Genomic DNA, 21,540 nt, shown 5'->3' on the forward strand with positions numbered 1-21,540 from the left:
GGCCCATGCCGTGCATGTACGGTACATGTACCTGCAGATGCGGTCCAGGCCACACTTTTAGTAGTGTTGTATAAGAAAGAAACAATGTTGACAACAGGTACTAACTTTTGAGAAAGGAACTTTTATTCTAAACTATTTTCAGCTTGTACAAGAGAGAGTGGGAGTACTGTGCACAGAGATGTTGCTTGGAGAGTGGTTGTGATGAAACTGGCTAAAAATGACCAAGTGGTGAAAATAAGGTTGGGAACACAGGCCGGAAGAACAAGGGTAAATCTAACTAAAATCTAATTATAAAGTAATAAATCCTAGACCAGAAGTCTGCCAGAGGAATGTGGTAAGAAGGCCAAAGCAATAAAAGTGGGTCCTTGTGTAGGAGTGCTCTTAAATCAATTAGGAGGCTTGACATTACAGGGTCAAAAGTTAAAGGCTCCTAATCTGCTGGGAAAAATGTACATGGAGTCTACTGTAGATGCAAGTGTTCTTATTTTTACAAGGGGGAAAAACGCTACACACTAACCCTAATGCAAGTTCAAGAAAGACACTTGTTACCAGAACTCATAACAGGAAACCAAAGGCCGGGGAACTCTTGCTGAGCACACATAAACTCGATTTTGTAAGGTCAATGTCATGTAGGAAGGAAGGAGTTGTAACTCAGGCACTTCAAAGCGTCCAATGATGGTCGACGCCGAGTCTGACGAATAATAGAAAATATTCCAAAAATACCTTATTGCTGCCTGCATCTTACCTGGACAAGCGGGGCCAGTAATACCCTGGCAATACTTGTAGTTTTTTGCTTGCAATTTAATACAAACTATCGATGTGACCAGGAAATAAATTCCTGATATTAGACCTACTTTCAGTTGCCATCATAAATAAACTTTTTAAATTTTGACACACTGTTTCATTATCCATGCAAAGTTTGTAATTCTAATCTCCTATGTCCAATCATAGAGCTGTAGCTCTATGGTCCAATATACATCAGTGTCAAAGACTTGGAACGAGTTTGGCTAAGACTGGCCAACAAAATGTTCACTATTACCGGAAAACTTAGTTCATTAGGAACAAAATGCGCTATCTTCATCACAAGGAGTTATCGTGTTTTCGCATAAAATACGCTTTTGTACAAATGCCATAATAAAAATGATTCAAACAAAACACAAAATCTTACAAACAGCTTGGCTATTTATTCCTAAAAGAAGTCCAGAAGAAAGCGTTCGATAAGGGAAACAACTGCACATGAACACTTCGGTTATACAGCCTAATAGAAGCAACTGCGCAAACACTACATTCGATGATGTTGTCGGTTCATATCAAGTACCAACGATGGCATGAATATTCAACTTCCTATACTGCAGTACACAACGTTTTAGGGATGCAGATTACCAACGAAAAATTGCGGCGACGATCATGGGGTACAAAGGGGGCTTATGGCTGCAAAACAGGTGGCGGGTAGCAGGCGTGCAGTGCGCTTCGCTCTGGCTATGGACATACCGGGAATGCCAGAAAGTGGTAATCGGCCAGATGTTACAGCCCGGGCAGTTCAAACTCCTTCTGTGTCCTTCCTCCAAGGTCTGAAGCCAGTATACGAGCCAGCCGTATAATGTTCCCTCTTAGTCGGAATACTTGTACATTATGTGTCCTGTCTGATAACTGATTTTGCCTCCACCTGCCAAAAGGGGAATCGTGACGTCCCTCCTCGTTAACCATAGTACCAACACGGCGACTTCTTCTGATTTGCCTAACATTACAAAGAACTCAGGGGTGTGAGAGGGGTGTGTCGCAGGAGGTGAGCGCGTGGTGGCGCTCTTGTTTTGGCGGATCAATCAACGAGTTGTTAGCAGCGCTACATACGCGCGCCGCATCTTAAGCTTAGCTAGCTGGGCCTGGGAAAAGCACGACATGTCGACAATGGACATGCATGTTCTGCATGAGTGCGTCACATACGTGGGCCTAATTTGCGCTTGCATTCCTTCGACGTCAACACTGATGTTTGGTGGAGTAAAATCTGTTCCAATTACTTACTATACGGTTTTGACGGATGAAAAGGGCTAGAATGGCGGAGACAGTGGTCGAGAACTTCATCGGTGGTGAGTTTATTGGGACTAAGTCACACCTGGACAGCTACGATCCGTCTACAGGAGAGGTGTGGGCTAGGATTCCGGACAGCGGAGAGGCCGAGATCGAGCAGGCTGTGAAGGCTGCCAAGGGAGCATTCCCAGGGTACGGATCATCCTAGTATAATAGGCCTACTAATAGTGCGTGTACTGCTAGGCACTGACGTTCGCCCCACTCCCACTTTCATCCCGTTCGTGGGATCCCACAGTTCGGGGAATACAGAACTTTCATGACGGGAGGCCGGGTTCGACGTCCGCCGCGCTCCCACGAGCAGGATGAATGAAAAACAAAATGGTTTACTTAGCAAAACGTACGTTTTCAGACCAGTTTCATGGGGTTTGTGCATGGGATGTCAAGTTGTGTCCTTATATATATGGGAGTCCTTCCAATGTGGGCCTACATGTACTTATAGTGTGGGGTTTATTATCGGGTAACAACCTCACAGTTCTTAGTATGTGTAGCACGGAAAAATGGCACCCTAAACTAAGTCTGAATAAACAAAAAACAAACCAGTATTTGGGGAACTCGCTAAAAAACTTCAAATTTGATCGGGTAGGGAGGAGTCGCAAGGAAAATTAGGTGGAGGCAAATGACTGCAAGTTTTATAGAAAGGAGGAAACAAAACCAAAAAAATGTAATCCCAAAATTTATTGCTTAGGGGCAATGCTCAACAGAATCCAAACAACGATATAAAAAGGAATTGTCTGACCACAAACTCAATCAAACTTGTGATCTAAAAAAATTGAATAACCAGTGTGACGTCTGGACAGAATGGGACTAGATTAACTTTGATCTTCAAAAAATGCACTTAATGAAACTACGTCAAACTACGAAAAAAATTAGAAGCCAATGAAACTTTGCAGGTCAAAAGAAATAGGAGCGTGGATTCAACAAAATTTAAAGTCTAGCAAATACAAGCAAAAAAATGAATGAATTTCAACAAAAAAACGAAAACCTAACCAAAAATAAAACTAACAAAACCGAAAGCCAACACAGCATATAAGAGGGTTGCAAAACAATAAACACAACAGCTTTGAAAACCTGAAACATTAAAAAACGAAGAAAAACGAATAGATATATGAAAATGATTGACGATTATATGCAAAAAGTAACTTTAAAAGTTAAACAAGGTAAATGTTATAAGTCTACAAAATAAGATGACCAGTCTCTAGTTCCATAGCTAGTTCACACAAACCATCTGGCTCTCCCTTTCACAACCTGTAAACAAAAAACCACAGCCAGAGGTGCATGTAGCAGTCCAAACCACCAAAATCCCTGTGAATACCTAATAAGCTGATAAGACTATCCCTGCCTTCAAGGTCAGCTGGCTACAGACAAACCAAGTGCTCACCCTGGGTAGAGGCTAGAGGAGACTTTAGTCCTCCCACCGTAAATCAATCAGCAACACAATCATTATGTATAAAAGATGACTGGAGTTAATACTAACCAAAGGACTAAGGAACAAGTCTAAACTGCTGAAACACTAACTCCATGGTGAAGCGCCTCTCCTTACCAGACCACTGATCTTATGAATGGGACTCTACTACATGTATCAGTTAAAGCATGAAAGTAAATGTACATGTATATGTAATAGACAAAGCAAGAAAGAAAATCACTGTTAAATACTTAGGCTTAACCTTAATAAGAAAACAAAGTGAAAACAGCTCTGAAGTGTAAAAAAAATGTTTGAAAGCTTGAATCCTTTCAACAAAGGTATGCAGGGCAAAGTAATACAATTTAGTCAGAACTGAGGCAGAAAACTACACAAATCATGATGAGTAAAAGTCAAAACTTGTCAAAACCAAATTCCTCTAGTTTTCCATCCCAACAGCAACGAATGTCACTAATAAAGACAGAGCAATAAAATGGTAAACGTAATCTAGTAAGAATGCATAAAAATCAGGAACAGGAGTAAATGTGTAGACTTCATGAGTCGAGCACAACCATGACCATGCTGTAATACCCATCTCTCACAAGTTACAGGTATTTCATAAAACATGAAATAAACTTATTTTCTAAAATAAGCCTGAAAAGGTTGACCGAGAGGATGGAAACTCAAGTACACGCACATGTACCTGACTATATTCATTGTATTAATACAACAAAAACTTCACAATGTAATAAAAATATCCTGAAAAGAACCTAGGGTAATCTACTGCACACAATAAAAAATCTTCTTTCCAACAGTTTCATTAAGGAAAACGAAGTAATATAAGGGAAATTACCGAATAAAACGGCAGACTAAGCGATGGGCAGAAAACTCATAAAAATGTGGTGTGTGCTCTTCACTGCCAGTCTGCAAACTGAGGGGGTCTAGAAGGAATGCTGAGCACATGGTGCTGAATCAAAGGGGCTCTTTGTTCAAGGGTCTAATTACTGTAAGAATGATGTTACCTTACCAGGAGGAGGGTGTAGCTTAAAAAAGAAAATTGTTTTCCAGGGGGGAGGGAACTGAAGTTATTGTACATAAAGAAAATTACAATCATCCTCCTTACATATGCATGCTACTGGCAAAACTTAGCTAGAATTTGTAGAAATATCTAGTGCTAGGCTCTTGGCATGTACTGGCTAATTCCCCCATTTCATCCACCTAGAGCTTGATATTTCTGGCTAGTATTAGTAATAGTACTGGAGTCATGTAATGTACACACCAGCCAAGTTTGGGCCGTCAAATATAAACATAGTCCAGTACAATGCATACATGTACATGTACATACACATAGATTATTTTGAGATAGTTTTCCTGCTTGACGAGGAGGCACTAATACCGGTTAATTAGAATTGAAATCCATTTTCAATAATACATATTACTGAGCTACCACTAGGAGTTTCAAATATGTGGTCTGTCTGCGGTATACGGATATGCAGATGGTCATCTACACCAGTGGAGGAACGCTCCCGCATCATGCAAAAGATTGCTGACATCGTGGAGTTGCATCTGCCTGAGTTGGCCAAGGTTGAGTCACGTGACCAGGGCAAGCCAGTCTCATTGGCTACTCAGGTCGACATACCCCGGGTCGTGCTGAACTTCCGATTCTTCTCGACAGTGATACTTCACACAAACAACAGGTACATGGGAGACACCTGGAGCTTGAGAACAAATCATCACACTCATAATTCACAAATTGGGAAAGTAAATTTGGACTCCAGTACATGCCCCCTTTCATAAATTTTCAGTGGCCCAAAGGTGATCTCCAATAGGCTTTAATCTCCTTTTGCCCTTCAAAATGACTGGATGGTGAGAAAAAAACCCTCCCACAATCTGAACATACCCACACCCAATTTTAAACTGTGAAAATCCTGTTTATGCCTCCACCCGTACGATATCAGAAAGCTGAAAACTCTTTTGCCTCACTGAAGTTCAGAGCTTTGGAAGCCAACTATTCAGACGCCAAATTGCATGATGCAAGATTTCAAGTGGATATGAGCAAGCAATCACATTAACCTAAAACATTCATGAAGTTGTATTGAGAAGGTTACATGTAATTCTTAATGTAAACCAAAAGGTCATTAAGATGGCTGACAAACATTGCAACACTTTCAACCCTGGCATTTGTATTTTCTCTCAGTTCCACCATGTTAGACAAAGTCAACGCCATCAACTACACGACACATGCACCGGTGGGTGTGGCCGGGCTCATCAGCCCCTGGAATCTGCCGCTGTACCTCCTGACCTTTAAGGTGGCCCCTTGCATCGCCTTTGGCAACACCTGTGTCTGTAAGCCCAGCGAGATGACTTCTGTGACTGCTTGGATACTGGCAAAGCTGCTCAACGAGGCAGGTCTGTGGCCTGATGGTACAGTCTGATGGCTTGGCTGAATGAGTATGACTGATAAAACTCTTGAGCTTTGGGTCAGAATCCAAGAGACTAACCTCTAGCTCAGTTAAAAGTTAATTGCAGAAAAGTCAAGATGCAAAAACTGTTTCAGTACACATGCATACAGTCAGTGGATATCCCAGGTTGGTAATCAGGTCAAATGAAGCTCTTCCCTTATTTCCAGGTCTTCCTCCAGGTGTTGTCAATTTTGTTTTTGGCACTGGTCCCCATGCCGGCCAGGCCTTGGTCCAGCATCCTGATGTTCCCCTTATATCCTTTACCGGCGGTACAGCAACTGCTGAACACATCATCAAGACTAGTGCACCTTACTGCAAAAAGCTCTCCCTGGAGGTAAAGAACAATGGGTCTGTCAGTTTGGAGAACTGAACACTCCAAAGGACTTTGGATTTTAAAGTGAGGTTTGGACAACAGAAGATGATTGTGCATGCATAATTTGTTTAGATTAGAGTTCAGAGAAAGACCTGATGTTGGAATTCAGTGGTTTATGGCGTATCATTCCAAGTTCATCCTCTCGCCTTTTCTCTCCCAGCTTGGAGGCAAGAATCCCGGTGTCGTCTTTGAGGATGCCGACTTTGAGAACTGCGTCCAGACCTGCGTGCGATCCAGCTTTGCCAATCAGGGGGAGATCTGCCTCTGTACCAGCCGAATCTTTGTCCAGGAGACTATCTTTGACAAGTTTGTGGAGCGTTTTGTCCAAGAAACAAGGTGCGTGAGTCCCACCGCTTGTGAGAAGTTGCAGACATCAGCCCTATCTGTTGCCATCGCGGATTTCAAACAAGTGTAATGAATTTTGGTTAACTCCCCTCATTTGCACAGGAAGTTGAAAGTTGGCCCACCACAGGAACCTAGCACCAACATGGGCGCCCTTATCAGCAAGGAACATCTGCAGAAGGTCAAAGGTTATGTGGCCATTGCCAGCCAAGATGGCGGGACAGTACTGTGCGGAGAAGGAAAGGAGATACTTGATCTTCCAGTGAAGAATAAAAATGTAACTCAACTGAGTGTGTGCAGGTTGTGGTAATTATCTTATTCATTACATGCAAAGAATGCTGGGAGTATCTGACAGATTATACCGCCTATGTCGGTCTTGGGAATACCTCACTAGTTTCTATCACATGGTTTACAAAAATTGTAAGTTGTTTTATTTGAGCCCCTGTACCAATCTCTAAGAGGAAGCAGACATCTCAGCATTTGTAGAAGACTACTCTAGTCATCTTCAAAATATCTCTGTTCATGATTGTTTGAACAGTATTTTTTTGGTGACTGTTGTAGGGGTATTTCATGAGGCCCACCGTGATTGTCAACGTACCAGACAACTCACGGAGCATGCAGGAGGAGATCTTTGGTCCCGTCACTTGCATCAATAGCTTCAAGACAGAAGAAGAGGTCACTGCAAATTTCGAAATAATTGTTGAAGTCTGTTGCTACAGAAAACCTGAAAAAAGGAATGGCATCATGCCTGTGTTCTTTGCTTGTGATTCTGTCAGAACACTTTATGTAGAAAAAAGTGATAAAGATTTACTGTCATTAGCCAATCTAAGAATACTGAGATGATAATGAGATGTTCAGAAGAAAATTATAAATAGGCACAAGGCTTCTTTACTGTCATGCAGATTTGAAAAGAGGTTTTCTTTGGTACATGCTGAAGTTCTTAATAGCAAGTCACACTTTGGAACGATTATGGTTGTGTAAAGTTTGTTGAATAGTCTCATGGTTTGTATAAGTGGGAGAAGAGATGCCACTATCACCAGCCTTTTTTGTTTGGGAGATGTGAGATTTTTTTTCTCTGCACGGCAGGCGATTGAGAGAGCAAACAGTGTGAAGTATGGACTCGCGGCTTGTCTCTGGACACAGGATGTCAGTAAGGCACACCGAGTTGGCCAGAAACTCCAGGTATGTCTCCCGTTCATTTTGATTCTGGCTGTGTAGCTCGCTGTCATCTGCGAAACTGTTGTCACAAACCAAGCCATGTGTTTGTAGTGTGTGATCATTGTGATGTGATTTCAGATAATGGTTTCCACTGGACTAATCACGGAACTCCCCTACCGCAACCCAAATCTTTTAATTTGTTAGTACCTAAAAGGAGAGGCAACAGAGAGCTGACAGACCTGTTGTCACATCTTGCTCTGGTTTATTTTGTGTTGAGTCTGTCCGCATATTCACATTATCATCAGGTGGCTAAGATGGTTCTCAGATTCAACTCCGCTAGTCCATGGTAGTTTTCTTTTTACTAGCTATTCGAATTTCCCCTCTCCCCAAAAAAGGCTGGTACCGTTTGGACCAACTGTTGGCTTGTCCGTGACCTCAACATGCCCTTCGGTGGGACGAAAGCTTCTGGGATCGGACGAGAAGGTGCCACCTCTTCAAGGGAGTTTTACACGGATGAGAAGACTATTTGCATCAAGCTGTAAGGTTTTGTGGAACAAGAAGAGGGCCCGGCCTTACACCAATCGGGTGTTGCTCAGCGCATATTGGCAGACTTACTTTATAGCCAATTAGTTTTCTCTGGTGGTAAAGAGCTTTGTTCAAAGAGTGCATGTAGGTTGCCTTTTGGGCACAAAATCTGATGTTTATAACCTTGTTTAACCTTAGGAAGGGTAACCTGAGTCATTTCCTCATATCTTTACAGTAATTGTTTTGGTGTTCCTGGGCCATATGTTGGAGTAACTTTTGAGTGCTTTTTTATATTCCAAATAATGGCTTTATTTACAAACCTTACTTTTTTGTCAGCAACATGGCAACAATAATGTAACATAATCTCTGTACATATTCATATGACCTTTTCATGTTACTTAGGAAAAGGTCAAAGTGTGCCAAAAGTCCTCCTCAACTACTCAAGTCAAATCCTTGACAAAAGGAATCTCCAGTTTTATTGAGTTAACATGGTTGTTGGATTGCTTTTCTTTGAAATTTCAAGTGCTATGCATATGTAGCGGCAAATTGTGCTGGTGACTGGAACATTAAACACTACCAGATTGTAAGCATTGACATCTGATTTGTGTTATCACCAACCTCTTGAAAGTACTCCCTGCTCTGCATGACTGCGGATCGTCAAAGTGAGCACAACTTTCTTCCTTTTGTTGATTCTAACTGCATTTTTGAAAAAAATCTGTTTTCATACTTTTCAAATCTGTCTTGCCTGAAGGATATTTTTTAATCATTAGTGGATATATTCCATTAAATATTTTGGGATTTGTTTGTATTTGTGATTTCCATCTGCAGTTTTCTTTCATACTGGTCATCATGGTTGAACAAAACGGAGGTACCGTATAGACATTTTAAGTTATGGAGGTACTCAAGAACAATCTATTCTCACGATGGGAATGAGATATGACCTTGAGGTACACGAAGAACTTTTCAAGTTACCAGTTTTGAGTCAATGAGAATTTACCGTACATGGGGAATACATGTATTTGATATTTCAAATTGATCATCAAAAAATCTGATCTCGATGGACCTCACGTTGGGTACCAACTTTCACACGGGACCTCCAACATCAGCCCAGCCCCCTGTTGGAGATGAGAAGCTCACTTCGCATATGGAGATGAAACGAACATCATTATACTCAGAGAGAGCTCCTTAAAGAGAACGCATGTAGCATCACCAAAAAGGGAATCGACACAAATATGAACGAGCTAATGGGCGCTAAACCAAACATTTTCCACTGATGTGGTTTTTATTTCAAACACAGAAAGTGTACAATTAAGAGATATAATTTTAACATACATGTATCAATATAATACCGTAAATAGATACGATACGTGTATAGTACTGCGGAATATTTCATCTATCTGACTGGCTGGCAAAAATACATTGTACACATTCATTTGGTTTACAATTTGGTACAAGTTTGGTACACTTCACAATTATCATCTCACACACACACAACACTGTCGAGATGTAGAAATATAAATAGTACAATACAGAAATTGGCAATGCTGCTCCACTTAATTGGGCTTTCCCTGTTTTTAGAATGTTTTGACACCCAAATCTACATGTGAACCCAGGCGATGAATTTCACGTACTTTGTAGACTTTTAACTTCCGATTTCACTGCATACATTGAGGTATTCATAAATCAGATATATTTATTGGACAAACTGTGTCTTTTCTATTGAAAATGCTAATTACAATTTTCCGTATGCCAAAGACGTGTATAACTGAACAAAATATAACTAAAACATCAAAGCACTTCCATTTTTTCTTTTCCCCAGTGTTATCGATAAACTTCTTTTTACCTTCATTTAAACTAAATTGAGTCTGAATCTTTCCTTTGGTACACACGTACAGTACATGTACAAATAATGTCACACCACAATAGTAATTTAAGTCCGAATGCTTTGAATACGTCAATGTACATGTATTTGTCTTATTTAGTTTGGCAGAAAAGGCAAGAACATTTCCAAAAACCATTGTTTGAATACCACAAAGATATGTAATGTGCATACAAGGCATGAAACTATAATTGAACTGGAAACCTGTCATAGGTCTACTTGAAGCATGCAGTGGCTACTTCAATTACGTATACTTTTTAACAGGAGGTTTTTATAGTTGGCCATAACTTTTTTTAATCAAGAAATTAGCAAAAGGCCGTCCAAAATGGACGTGGGAGCCCTCTACGCAGAGTTTTAAATCCACAGACAACCCTGATTTGGTTCCAATAAAAGCACTTGATACAATATTTTAAGGCCTACTTTGCAAAGCTTAACTCCTAATGACTGCATTTCCATCAAAAGAATTTGATGCATACCCTGTTTGTATGATGTCGTTTTTTAACTTTGAAGTTGTGAAACTTTATGCCAAGACCCAAACACGCAAATTTCGTTTCTTGTAACATCACAAATGAAAGCTAAATGGACATAATGTATGTGTAGGCATGCATGCCCCAAGTTACCGTATTAAATACTGCAGAATTTGTACCCCATACAAAATGTGTCATCGATACACCTGTATATTTGAAACTAAAATAATGTATGATCGTGGGATGGACTCCAACCCAACCTCCCAAAAGTTCCATTTTTCTGGGCCAAATATTCACTGCCCTGGACAGTGCTGACCAAAAAAGCAGGGAATCCTGTGATAGGTGGGAGTCCAGCCGTGGTTGTCTAGATTAATGAGATAAATACAATAGAATTTTACTCTTTTTAATACAGGAAAGAGAAGGAAAATGGAATTAAAAGGTCCTGCAGCCCCTGACCATCAGTTTGATTACCTGGATGCCCACCACTCAGCCAGCACACTCTTCTTGTTTGTATCGTTCAAAGCCAAAATATAAAGATTCAATTACTGAAAATGTGAAATAAACTGGCACACGTGCATACTTTATACATCCAAACAAGATGCCTTGGATGTAGACATGTACAATAGATATGTACAGTAGATTGGGTACGTGTTGTTAATGGCCACTACATGAACAAGTCATTACAAGGGACAGTTGAGTTGACATCAACATGTGCATCATTGTTGGGCTTCTTTTTCCCTTTGAAGAATCATTCTTTTGGGGAATTCAAAATTAATCTGTTGAACTTCAAAATTTTCAAAATGAATTCCCAATAGCCTTGTAGGGGAGAACATATTACGGCTTAGGATATTTTTCTCAGACAATTACAATGTAGTTGAGAAAAGTACATATGGCTCCCTGATAAACATTAATCGAATATTTCAGGTCGCAAGCTTTGGAGTACAATTTGGTGCCAATGGGGATGTGTACAATGTACATGTGGTATTATTCTGTTGTAAACTGGAGAAAAGGAATTACATGTAATTCGTACCATTTTCCTGGGAAGGGAATTTTCAAAAACGGCGTACAGGTTCCATATTCCATTGTGAAACAAAGCATCGCATAACTTACACTACCGGTGTGTACCAGTACATGTATACACAATTGCAGTTTCCCAGAAACTGTGTACGTAATCCTCCATTGTCAAACAAAGGAAAACATATCTTTTTTTCCCACAATTGTCCCCAACGACAATCGTTTTTGTAAGAACACACACACACAAAAAAACCGACAATAAATAGGGCAAAATGCGGTTGAAGCTCAATAACTGACACTGCGGCTATTAATGAAAGACGGGGCATTTAGTTCTCTTTAAAACGTGGGAAATCAAAATGCACTGGGATGTCAAATAGCATATTTCATTTCACTGTGTCAAAATTAAATGGCTTATTTATCAATTACTGACCACAAGGCCAAAATTAATGGATGACCGGGTTCTAGAAACCCTTCAGTCCTACTCCTCCCTAATCAAAGGAAGGGACAAGTCTTTTCCCCCTACATTTCTGGCAAATTTCAAGCACCGACACATGAATATTATCGTATTTGCTATTACTACTTGTGACCTGCCTTTGTTCTTTATGGTGAAAAGAACAAGAACACTTAACACTACCGAGGGCTGTGCCAAGTCAAGACAAAAAGGACCTTCTGTACTCTCAAGCTACCCCAATGTGGCTTTATAAAGTTATACACTATAAAAATATCAGTTACCTATTTAAGCTGTATAACAAAATTTATTTGACTTGTGTCTGTGACTTGGTAGAATCTATCAGTGATCTCCAACTACTGACGTGTTCAACCAATGTTGCCAATCATTATCAAAAAGCACACATAACTAACGAAAAACTCAAATATTGCACAAAGCTCTTTGGAATCTAAAACTGCATTTAAATCTGTACACTGACCTTTACAACAAGAGGCAGCCTGACAAGCGCTACACATTATCAACATTTTGATGACCTAGCTGCACTAGTGTATTACACTGCAAGGACAGAGGTATTTAACATGTATCATTTTAAATGATTCATTCACTAAGTAATCTCCACTGCAAAAACGACATGTACATGTAGGGCGCACGGATAATACTGTTTACTGAAGTCAGGAGCGAGAAGAGGATTCACCCTGTTACCATGGTTACATGTATCTCCTTAGTTGCGATCAGTAATATAACTCTGTATCAAGTCATTCAATGGATTTTGGGAAACCCTGTACACAAGTGGTTAGAATTTGTAACAGTACGTACATGTACCGGTATTTGAGTAAATTAAAAAAAACACTGTCCACAACTGAAAGACACTCCCTCAATATTCATGTGCGCTTTGATACAGCTTTGAGGGGGAAAGGCTTTTTCTTATTCCAGTGTTCCTACACCCCCCCCCTTACATGTACATAAAAAAATCACATCAAAGAAGTGGACAATCTTTAGAGATAATAATTCCACTGGTGCGGATTGCTTTGGTTTACAACTATTGCAAAAGCAAGACACAAATCATTAAAGTTCAAGACCAAAAAATTCAAACATTCCACGGTAAAGGCAAATTATTAAATATCTACATGTAAGTAGATGAACAAAAAAACAATTGACAAAAGCACAAAACAAAAAAATGTAGTACTTCTTCAAGATTCCAGTTTCAGACAGGTAGAATTCAGAAGCCTTCCATAAGATTTGGTATGTGTTCCCCTGCAAGGAATCCCTTGGGCTAACAAGGATGCAAGTACTAGGCATTGAAGAAAAAGCTGCCAAATCACACTTTTAGATCAAAATCACAGGGAACAGTGCTCCTGCCCATACTTTTAAGGTGCTAGCCCATGATCTAGTGATGCCCCTAATTTCAGAATACCTTTTTTGAACAAACCGTCAATGGCATCTTCTCAATTTGGACTTCTAGTATCTTTAGTGCCACGCTGCGACTTTGCTGAGGCGGTTCAGAAGTTTGACTGGCTACCTGTCATGACTGAGGATCCCTTTTAAAGGGCATCTCCCATGACATGACAACTCAGAGGGTTAGATGCTGTCGACTGTCGACTGCGATCACTTCCAATCAGAATTCCTGTCAGTGCAGCAAAGACCTCGATGAACCCCAGAATGACACCAAAGATGTCAAAACCAAAACAGACTCTCTGAAAGAGCCAAAGGCAATCCCGAGTCATTCTTCGGTTTGAAATATTACGGCCAAGGAGAGTAAGATATACACCATCTAGGAAAAACCCGGTTGGACAATTCCGTCTTTGCTCATCCATGCTAAAACTACAACAGCTCGTTTGGGGCAGATGTCTTGACTAACAAAGGTGGTGTTCAAAACGTTCCTAACAGATCTTCCAAACTTAAACAGGCATGTTTCGTTATCTGTGACATTCTGCTGCAAATACACTGTACAGACACACCCCAGTGATGCAAATGGGGTATGTAACATTATACACATATTTCGAAATACATGTACATGTAACTACAGATGTACTGTACTGAACCAAATGAGGGCACGTCGGATGTTCCTCCCACTGGCTGTCAGTTTTGCAGGGGGAGATATGTCTGGGTTTGACCAGAATCAAGGAAATACGTACTCGGGATATATGGATTTTTCTACATGGCATGGTATTCTTAAAACAAAGTATTATTTTTCGAATTTTACAAGACTGAGAATGCAGGACTTGTAAAATTTGAGGTTTGAGAGGGTGTGTTCAGGTGTTGTCACACTGGAATGCAATGGAAAAAATGTTGAACTGTGGGAGACTTGGTGTTAGATTGTAAAGAGTCAAGACTCGGCACAGCTTTCTAGCTCTGTCCGCATTTATGGGAAATATCACACACACCCAAAGTGGCATCCAGTTGTCACTTTGAGTAATCAAAATAGCTCATAAAGTTATTGATCTCGGCACTGGTATTCTTTAGTTGACAACGGCCCCAAAATTGCAAGGACGGAAAGTTTTGTGGTTCGAAAGCCAGGTGGAAAACGAGGCGGCAAAGGGGAAGACGATATAGATGACTGCGATTTAATCGACAAGCAAGGATACTGCAGGTACAGTCTGTGCGATCAATTTGTTGAATATTCTGGTGGAGGCCCATCCCCCCCTTTTTTTCTGTGTCCTCAAACCTTTCCCTGCCTTTGACATTAGAGATTCTACTTACCAGCTTGGAGGCCACCTCATCTCTGACGTACATGAACGGGTACCCTTTGTGATACTCATGGATGGCACTGACGAGCATGAAACACATCATCAGCAGTGCCGCAAGCATAGCGATGAATGAACTCATCATGTACATGCGGATCTGTACCATTGGGCACACAAAAAATTTATATTTTAAAAGTTTGATCACTTGTGGTCAGCACAACTGTTGGATGAGACTGCCTGTGTCCTGCTTGGGTATTACGTGACCATACATGTATATCCCAGTTCACCTAAGACTGGTCAGCACTGCAGTAGGTAGGGGTTTAGTTCGCAATGACCACAGATCCCTTATCGTATGATGACCTCTTTTACTGTGTATGGTCGTAGTCATGTTATTCAACACTTTCAACGATGCATAATTTTCTTTGCAACAGAGGCTCCTTTGGTCAGAAGTGAACTTCCCTGGTTCAAGAACAACTATGAAATGCATAGGTTACCATCCCATTGCTACCACCAAAGTGAACGCTCCCAACCTAAACGTATGTGGCTCTTTTCAACCAATGAGGTGGTGCTTCTGCTCAAGGCGGACGGACCTTATTCACAAGGATGTCATTTTTGATCATGTTCCTTGAACCTTTCTCATGTAATATAATCCAACAAATGGGATGGTGTCAAACTATTTGCGGTTCCATGCCTCACTGGAATGTTTTAAACAAAAGTTACTGAAAACATTTTGATAAATTGACAAATTAAATACGATAAATTTGAAATGATTATCTTAATGGGTAGCTGCAATCAATTTATTATAATACAAACCTTCAAACTGCACCTCTGTGTCTCAGCTAACCTTGTTCTCACTTTTTGTTTCACTATTTCCAAGGGTATTTTACTGCCATCTTGGTTCTTATGCGGGTAAGTGTTTCATATTCATGAGCAAAACTGTGATGTCATCCCAGGAAGATGCCGAAATATTACATTGGTTTGTACACAAAAAAGTCCTGCAATTTTGTAGATTTTTCAGGAGGCAGTTTTCTCTTCTGTGCTGACTCATTGTTGTGTATGTGCATAAAGCAAACATCAATTCCTTTCTCAGAAATGTTTTTTTAATTAAGTAAATTTTAGGTTCACAATATGAACAGAAAAGCCTGTGCACTGAACTATGAGCGTTTTCGAAATGAGTGGATCTGGCATAGACATCAGCTTTGCTGGTTCCAGTCAGAGCTTGTACATGTGGTTTTGAACGCTGCTTCAAAATGGCTAGAGCCAGCGAAACCAAACTCTAAGCCGAATCCACTCATTTAAAAAAAGCTCCATGTCTTCCCTTAATGACATCAAAGCAACAGCGCCCTCAATTGTCTAGGAAAGCATGGATAATTTTAATTGTTTCAAAAAGTGCATTTTTCAATGTATTTAACCAAGTGTGACACGCACTGTGAAAATGAGTCACAAGTTATCAGGGCCACTTTTTGAGTTTTACATTGTATTAGATTGAGAAATTTCAGCTCTGTTTCAATGTGTCACTTAGTTTGGTACGATGAAAATGGATGTTGTGTAGAATTCAAATTGTTGAGGATTCCTGCTGCTTAAATACTATGCGAGATTCTTTCAAAGGCCTTTAACTCAAAAGTGGCCCTGGAGACAGGTGACTCAATTTCCTAGAGCAGGTCCCAAACAGGAATGTAGAATGAGTTTTCATACATTGAAGAATACAAAGTTGAAGAAAAATTGCGTCTAAGAAAAATTATTACAGGAATACTTAATGATTAAATTAAATGAAATTTCTCCATAATGATTATGAACTTTCCTTCATAACTTCCACTTTGGTTCCCCAAAATAAAGACGTTAACCTCGATTTCATGACTTTCAGTCCAATGTGGCCGCCTTGCGAATAGGGTTGATTTATTCAACTTGTGAACACCTGTAGGCTACTTGTTGCATGTAATGTAACACAATCTGTGGCCCCTGCAATGGTGATGCTAGCTTTCCATAACCTCCACGCCTACATACATGTACCTTCAGGATGGGGAAGGCGGGTAATTGAGAGACCCATATTTAGTCTAGCTCCTTGACTCCCTCCCCACCCACTACTGAAGTAAGATACATCCTCCCCAGATCAGACTGTAGAAGCCTCACCATTTTTGTTTTCTTGTTTCTGGACATCAATGCCATGACACCAGCCACAAAGAAACACTGGATAAATAAAAAGACACAGAAGATAACAGCTAATGGGATTGAAAGGAGGCAAGTTCAAGAATTCGCCAAGATTTAGGGCTGAAAAAGGAAGCAATCGGTATCAATAAAATTATCAATACATTCTTTGTCCTTTTTTTTTCCTTTCAAGGTGGGTGTCAACAGTACCCTTTTGAATTCCATGGAAAAAAACATTTCTGCTGCGCTCAAAATAAAAACTGGAAGGAGCAGGAGGACATTTCAGTAGATTCTCTTGTGGAGAAAAACATTATTTGTCAAGACCAGACACAATCTGCATATGAAGGTTTGAAGGTTTCCATGGTGGAGGTACACATAGTTATTAGATAAAAGGTTGCAGTAGCACCGTGTACATCTCATTTTGAGGTTCTGAAGAGACATCAGTCATGGTTTCGAAAACCCAAATTATAAACAGAATCAGGTGTCATCACAAATCTCTGTCTTATAAACTACTTGGTTATTTACCGGAAATCCGCACCAAATGGGTGTGCCCATGACAGCAATGTTGCAGTAGCCGATCGTCGTGGTAACGATGCCATCGATGACACTGCATAGCGCTATGCTGAGCTGTAACACGCCCAGCCACTTGGCCAGCCGCACGTTGTAGTTGGGATTCTCAGGAGCCATGGAGTACATAGCCACAAAGTTGCCTAATGAAAAGAAAACAATCAAAAGTTGGAACTATCAACTGCTTTTAGAGGGATGTACAGAGCTGAGATTGGGGCCGTGGGCACAGTGCTTTCGGTGTGGGTGGCAGGCAAAGCACTAAACAGTATTACACTGACAACAGACAGTGCACTGTTTTCGTGTCAATTCAAAGGCATTTGCAAGAAAACTGGCAGTTACTTGTTACTTCTTTCATCACCATGAGGGAGTCCACACATACAAGCAGACCTTACTCCTCAACAGCAGCACACCAGTAACAATGAACGGGCCAATTCGGAGGTGCGAGTAGTTTTGTAACAATGGCAATTATATTCTCCTTTCCCCGACCGATTTCTTTCTTAAGAATGCTCTCTTTGTAATATTTCCAATGTGTTGTGGGGGTGGGGGTGGAAGTGCTTCCTGCCCCTTGCCCAGGAGCTGCATACAGCATGCCTGTGAGGCTAGGATAAACACGTGTGAGGCAATGACACATACATGTACAATGTATGCCCTTGGAATGGATAAAGAACGTGCCAGTGTGCCCAGAATTTGAGCAACTCCTGGTGAACAGCTCTCAATCTGAACCTTGCCACTGTACCGACGCACCTTGGTTGCTTATCTCTCCTTCGTCAGTCTCAGGAGGTAGCCTTTGAAACTCAATCACTGGCATCTCCAAGTTTCTCAGGGTGTCCGTGTGATGAATCGGAAGGGGGGGGTGGACCAGTCTACATATCCTGAACCTTGGGTAGCTGAAGCTGAGGCAGGACGGTGTGCTGGTGAGACTTGATCGTCTTGTTGACAAGGTCTCCTGGGCTCTGGATCAGACTGGCAATTTCTAAAACATTCCATGGATGTACATGTAAGTGTATCCAATAAGTCAATTTCTCACACCATCTTGCTTTCTTTGAAACCACATACTTAGGCATATTTTTGGTTTTGGGAGAAATACTTGTGGACTTTGTTTCAAACAAAATATCTAGCCATGATGTATATAGATTTTCTTAAGTGAATCCAGCGCCAGTTGCTGCAGACACAAGAATTCAAAGAATCCACCCACCATCTCAGACAAACCAACCATCTTTTTATAACAAAGGGACCTCCATTCTCCAGAGCTCCCAGACAAAATAAACCAATCATTTGTCTACATGGCACAGCCATCTGTTCCTTCCCCCATGGCAAATTACAAGTAAAGATGTCAAAAACTGGATTTTAATATTTTGATAAGCGAAACATTCATCAATCAGTCATGCAGTGTAATACACAAGTTTAATAGAAGGCTACTCTACTTTTCAATTTTCGTCCCTGTCTAAACATGGATATTAGTTGACTGCATCAGTTCATTCCAGATTGTTGAATGGGTGCCAAACAGTTGGGATCTATTTTGTCTAGGAACCAGACAGCAATAAACATGTTGCTCCCTACTGCTATTTACATGCGTCAGTGACTCCGTATCAGGCAACAGTGGACACCCGTGATAAAGCCTTGTGAACATGCAACGTCTATACAGCTGTCAGGTATTTGTATGAGTCGCCATGGGCGGAAATCCCGTGGGGACAGGGGTGACACATCCCCCCCATGAATTTGGCACAGCGTGTAAAGGATGAGCAACACTGCATGAGTCAGTGGCACCATGCCGGCGGCAATGATTTCATACTCAGTCCCAAGCATTTCGGTTCACTTATCTTTGTTAAATAATACTATTGTTTGCCTTGCCCTGGGGACGTAAGTTTTATTGTTGTCTGGTTCTTGGACCAAAGAGATCCCAACTGTCACTGAAAGTGTTTATCGCCTGTTCAACAATCAGAAATGAACAGATGTACATGTAGGCCATAAACAAATGGACGTGTTGAGATGGCAAAAATAGATCTCAAATTTCATGGACGGATACATGAATTTATGACCAGGTCGGGTGAGTGAAGCCATATAAAAAAGGCAGTGTATACATATACGTGTACTTACCCAGCACCTGCAAAATTATATTTCCTGGGCAAATGTGCGGTAGCTGTTTTTCAGACTTAGAAATTCTTACCATGACAAATCTTAGTCTGGTTCTAAGCCACCACAGTTGATGCAACTTAGTATTCACAAAGGTAAGGAATAAGACATTATATAATTTCAGACTTTTTCCCTACAGAATGACAAAGAAAAAAGTACAAAACCCTGTAGCAGTCAAATTTAAATTAAGGCCAATGAAAGTTGATCGCATGGTTCCCGTCACTGCCTGAATGAAAGTTTTGGCTCGCATCAAAAGAGTTCATTGTTCACCTTTTTCCAAAAGCTCCGTCTGATTTCACGGTTCTCCTCACGGCGTCAGCACCCACATGCAAATTTCGGTCCACGTCAAAAAAGTTTACCATTCATTTTTTTAAAAGCGGTGTCAAGATTGTCAGTCTAAAAACCAAACGCTAGTGCTATTATCCTGAATTGACGTCTTTGCCAATACGTCAAATGCGCTTGTTGATTTGGAAATGGTCAGGGTTGTGTGTCTCCATCCATATTGAATGCAAAATTAAATTGAGGGAGAAGAGACATTTTTTGGAAAACCCAGTGAGGTTATGTGGGCGGAGTTAAATTATTCATGATTCATAACAGATGTACAGTATCATTTAGATGAACACTTTTGTGTGTACACATGAATGTGTGGTAGTACGAGTACAATCAAGTCACTGACAGGTAAAGGTACAGGGAGGAGCCAATTTTGATTGACAATAGGCACGCTGTCGCCGAAATGGCTAAAGCACATGTTGCATATGAAGGCGCTTGGCACGTGGCAGGAAACTAATCCATTGTATGAATGTAATGTAATGTATGTGGTTTGTGCACCAGGTAAATCGAGCCCTGGGTTCATCATTCATCAATGTTCATTGCCAATGTCTTGCTCTGGGGATCTATGTAATAACGCTGTCTTGTTCCCAGACCAAAAAGATCCCGACTGTGTTTGGCATCGGTTAGCGATCTGGAATTAGTCGCTGTAGTAAATGAATGGCCCAAATCGAAACCAAAATTTCGCGGACTTTTACGCATTGGAAATCGCCCAAAGTAATACATCAGAGTTTGATGGGGTGAGTGATCCATACATGCAAAAGGCCAATGGGGTTTCATAGAAGGCATTTTCGCTGAGTCCCCAATTTTTTAATGGACCACTGTGGGGCCTGGGAATAGGATATTGAGGAAGTCCAGTAGACTGGCCCCCAGTCTGGAGCTAGATCCTCTCCAAGATCAAGTCAAAAAGAAAACAGAAAACGAAGTTCAAAAATTTATGATGTAGACTGGTTGTACTTTGAGGCTTGACTAGTCGAAGTCCAACGTCACGAATGTCTAGACCCGTAAACCATTGCAAACACAGCCCTTCGTATAAATAATGGCATTGGTACAGTGTAAGGGCCGAGGCCTGTTTACCAAGACCATGCATCACCGATGCATGGTTTACGGGTCTAGAAAAATAAACGTCATGCATGTCACGCATAGGCCTACATCATGAACTGGCATGTCGCCAAATCAGGATTCTGTTCAATTTACCTTTTCCTGGCTACATTTTCAATTCGCTGATTAATTTGAGACAAGAACTCACGAACAAATAATTATACACTATCTATAGCTCAAAGTGGGAGGTAATACTTCTTCAACGGACGGTTTCAGCACCAAGTCCGCGATGGAACCTCCGATCTAGGTTCTCCAGGGTAGTCAATAAACAGTCTGGTGACGCTTCTCAAATAATAAACAGAAACCATTGTTGGCGCTTGGGTCCCCATCATAAATCGATAATAACGCTAAAAAAAGAGGATCAAAAGAGGGCGTTCTTTTATTTAGTACTGGGAAAAATCAAGCAGCCCTCACCAGGCATGCCAGGA

At 40.8% G+C, this 21,540-nt stretch overlaps 2 protein-coding genes across 3 annotated transcripts; one reads left to right on the forward strand and one right to left on the reverse strand.

Moving 5' to 3' along the window:
• The first annotated feature begins 1,715 nt into the window (after nt 1-1,715).
• On the forward strand, nt 1,716-9,155 carry aldh8a1 (aldehyde dehydrogenase 8 family member A1). The gene is made up of 9 exons (XM_022233146.2): nt 1,716-2,220; nt 4,984-5,184; nt 5,685-5,896; nt 6,117-6,283; nt 6,483-6,658; nt 6,770-6,941; nt 7,226-7,339; nt 7,751-7,846; nt 8,218-9,155. The coding sequence occupies exons 1-9, from the start codon at nt 2,039-2,041 to the stop codon at nt 8,362-8,364; spliced, it is 1,467 nt and encodes a 488-aa protein (XP_022088838.2). The 5' UTR covers nt 1,716-2,038; the 3' UTR covers nt 8,365-9,155.
• LOC110978274 (uncharacterized) lies at nt 2,749-21,398 on the reverse strand. Of its 2 annotated transcripts, none has more exons than XM_022233149.2 (6): nt 21,209-21,398; nt 18,296-18,524; nt 17,510-17,694; nt 16,970-17,026; nt 14,856-14,996; nt 2,749-5,205 (listed from the first exon to the last, which is right to left on the reverse strand). In XM_022233149.2, exons 2-6 carry the CDS (start codon nt 18,357-18,359, stop codon nt 5,170-5,172), a joined length of 483 nt encoding a protein of 160 aa, XP_022088841.2. In that variant the 5' UTR covers nt 18,360-18,524; nt 21,209-21,398; the 3' UTR covers nt 2,749-5,169. The 2 variants fall into 2 exon arrangements, with proteins under 2 accessions (XP_022088841.2, XP_022088840.2); XM_022233148.2 differs by lacking the exon at nt 2,749-5,205 and adding an exon at nt 9,590-13,849 and having other exon boundaries at nt 21,209-21,396.
• Between the last annotated feature and the right edge of the window lie 142 nt (nt 21,399-21,540).

The sequence above is a fragment of the Acanthaster planci genome, linkage group LG02 (assembly GCF_054643075.1).
Source record: "Acanthaster planci isolate LZ-2023a linkage group LG02, COTS_SCS, whole genome shotgun sequence".
Classification (NCBI taxonomy): domain Eukaryota; kingdom Metazoa; phylum Echinodermata; class Asteroidea; order Valvatida; family Acanthasteridae; genus Acanthaster; species Acanthaster planci.

Bases quoted from the DNA above. Each gene is read 5' to 3' on its own strand.
- aldh8a1 (XM_022233146.2), top strand. From the start codon at position 2,039: ATGAAAAGGGCTAGAATGGCGGAGACAGTGGTCGAGAACTTCATCGGT. The intron at 5,185-5,684 runs GTACATGGGAGA...ATTTTCTCTCAG, and splicing joins ATACTTCACACAAACAACAG to TTCCACCATGTTAGACAAAG. The intron at 6,659-6,769 runs GTGCGTGAGTCC...TCATTTGCACAG, and splicing joins CGTTTTGTCCAAGAAACAAG to GAAGTTGAAAGTTGGCCCAC.
- LOC110978274 (XM_022233148.2), bottom strand. From the start codon at position 18,359: ATGCCAGTGATTGAGTTTCAAAGGCTACCTCCTGAGACTGACGAAGGA. The intron at 17,027-17,509 runs GTAAATAACCAA...TTATTTATCCAG, and splicing joins CCATTTGGTGCGGATTTCCG to TGTTTCTTTGTGGCTGGTGT. The intron at 13,850-14,855 runs GTAAGTAGAATC...TGGCTCTTTCAG, and splicing joins ATGAGGTGGCCTCCAAGCTG to AGAGTCTGTTTTGGTTTTGA.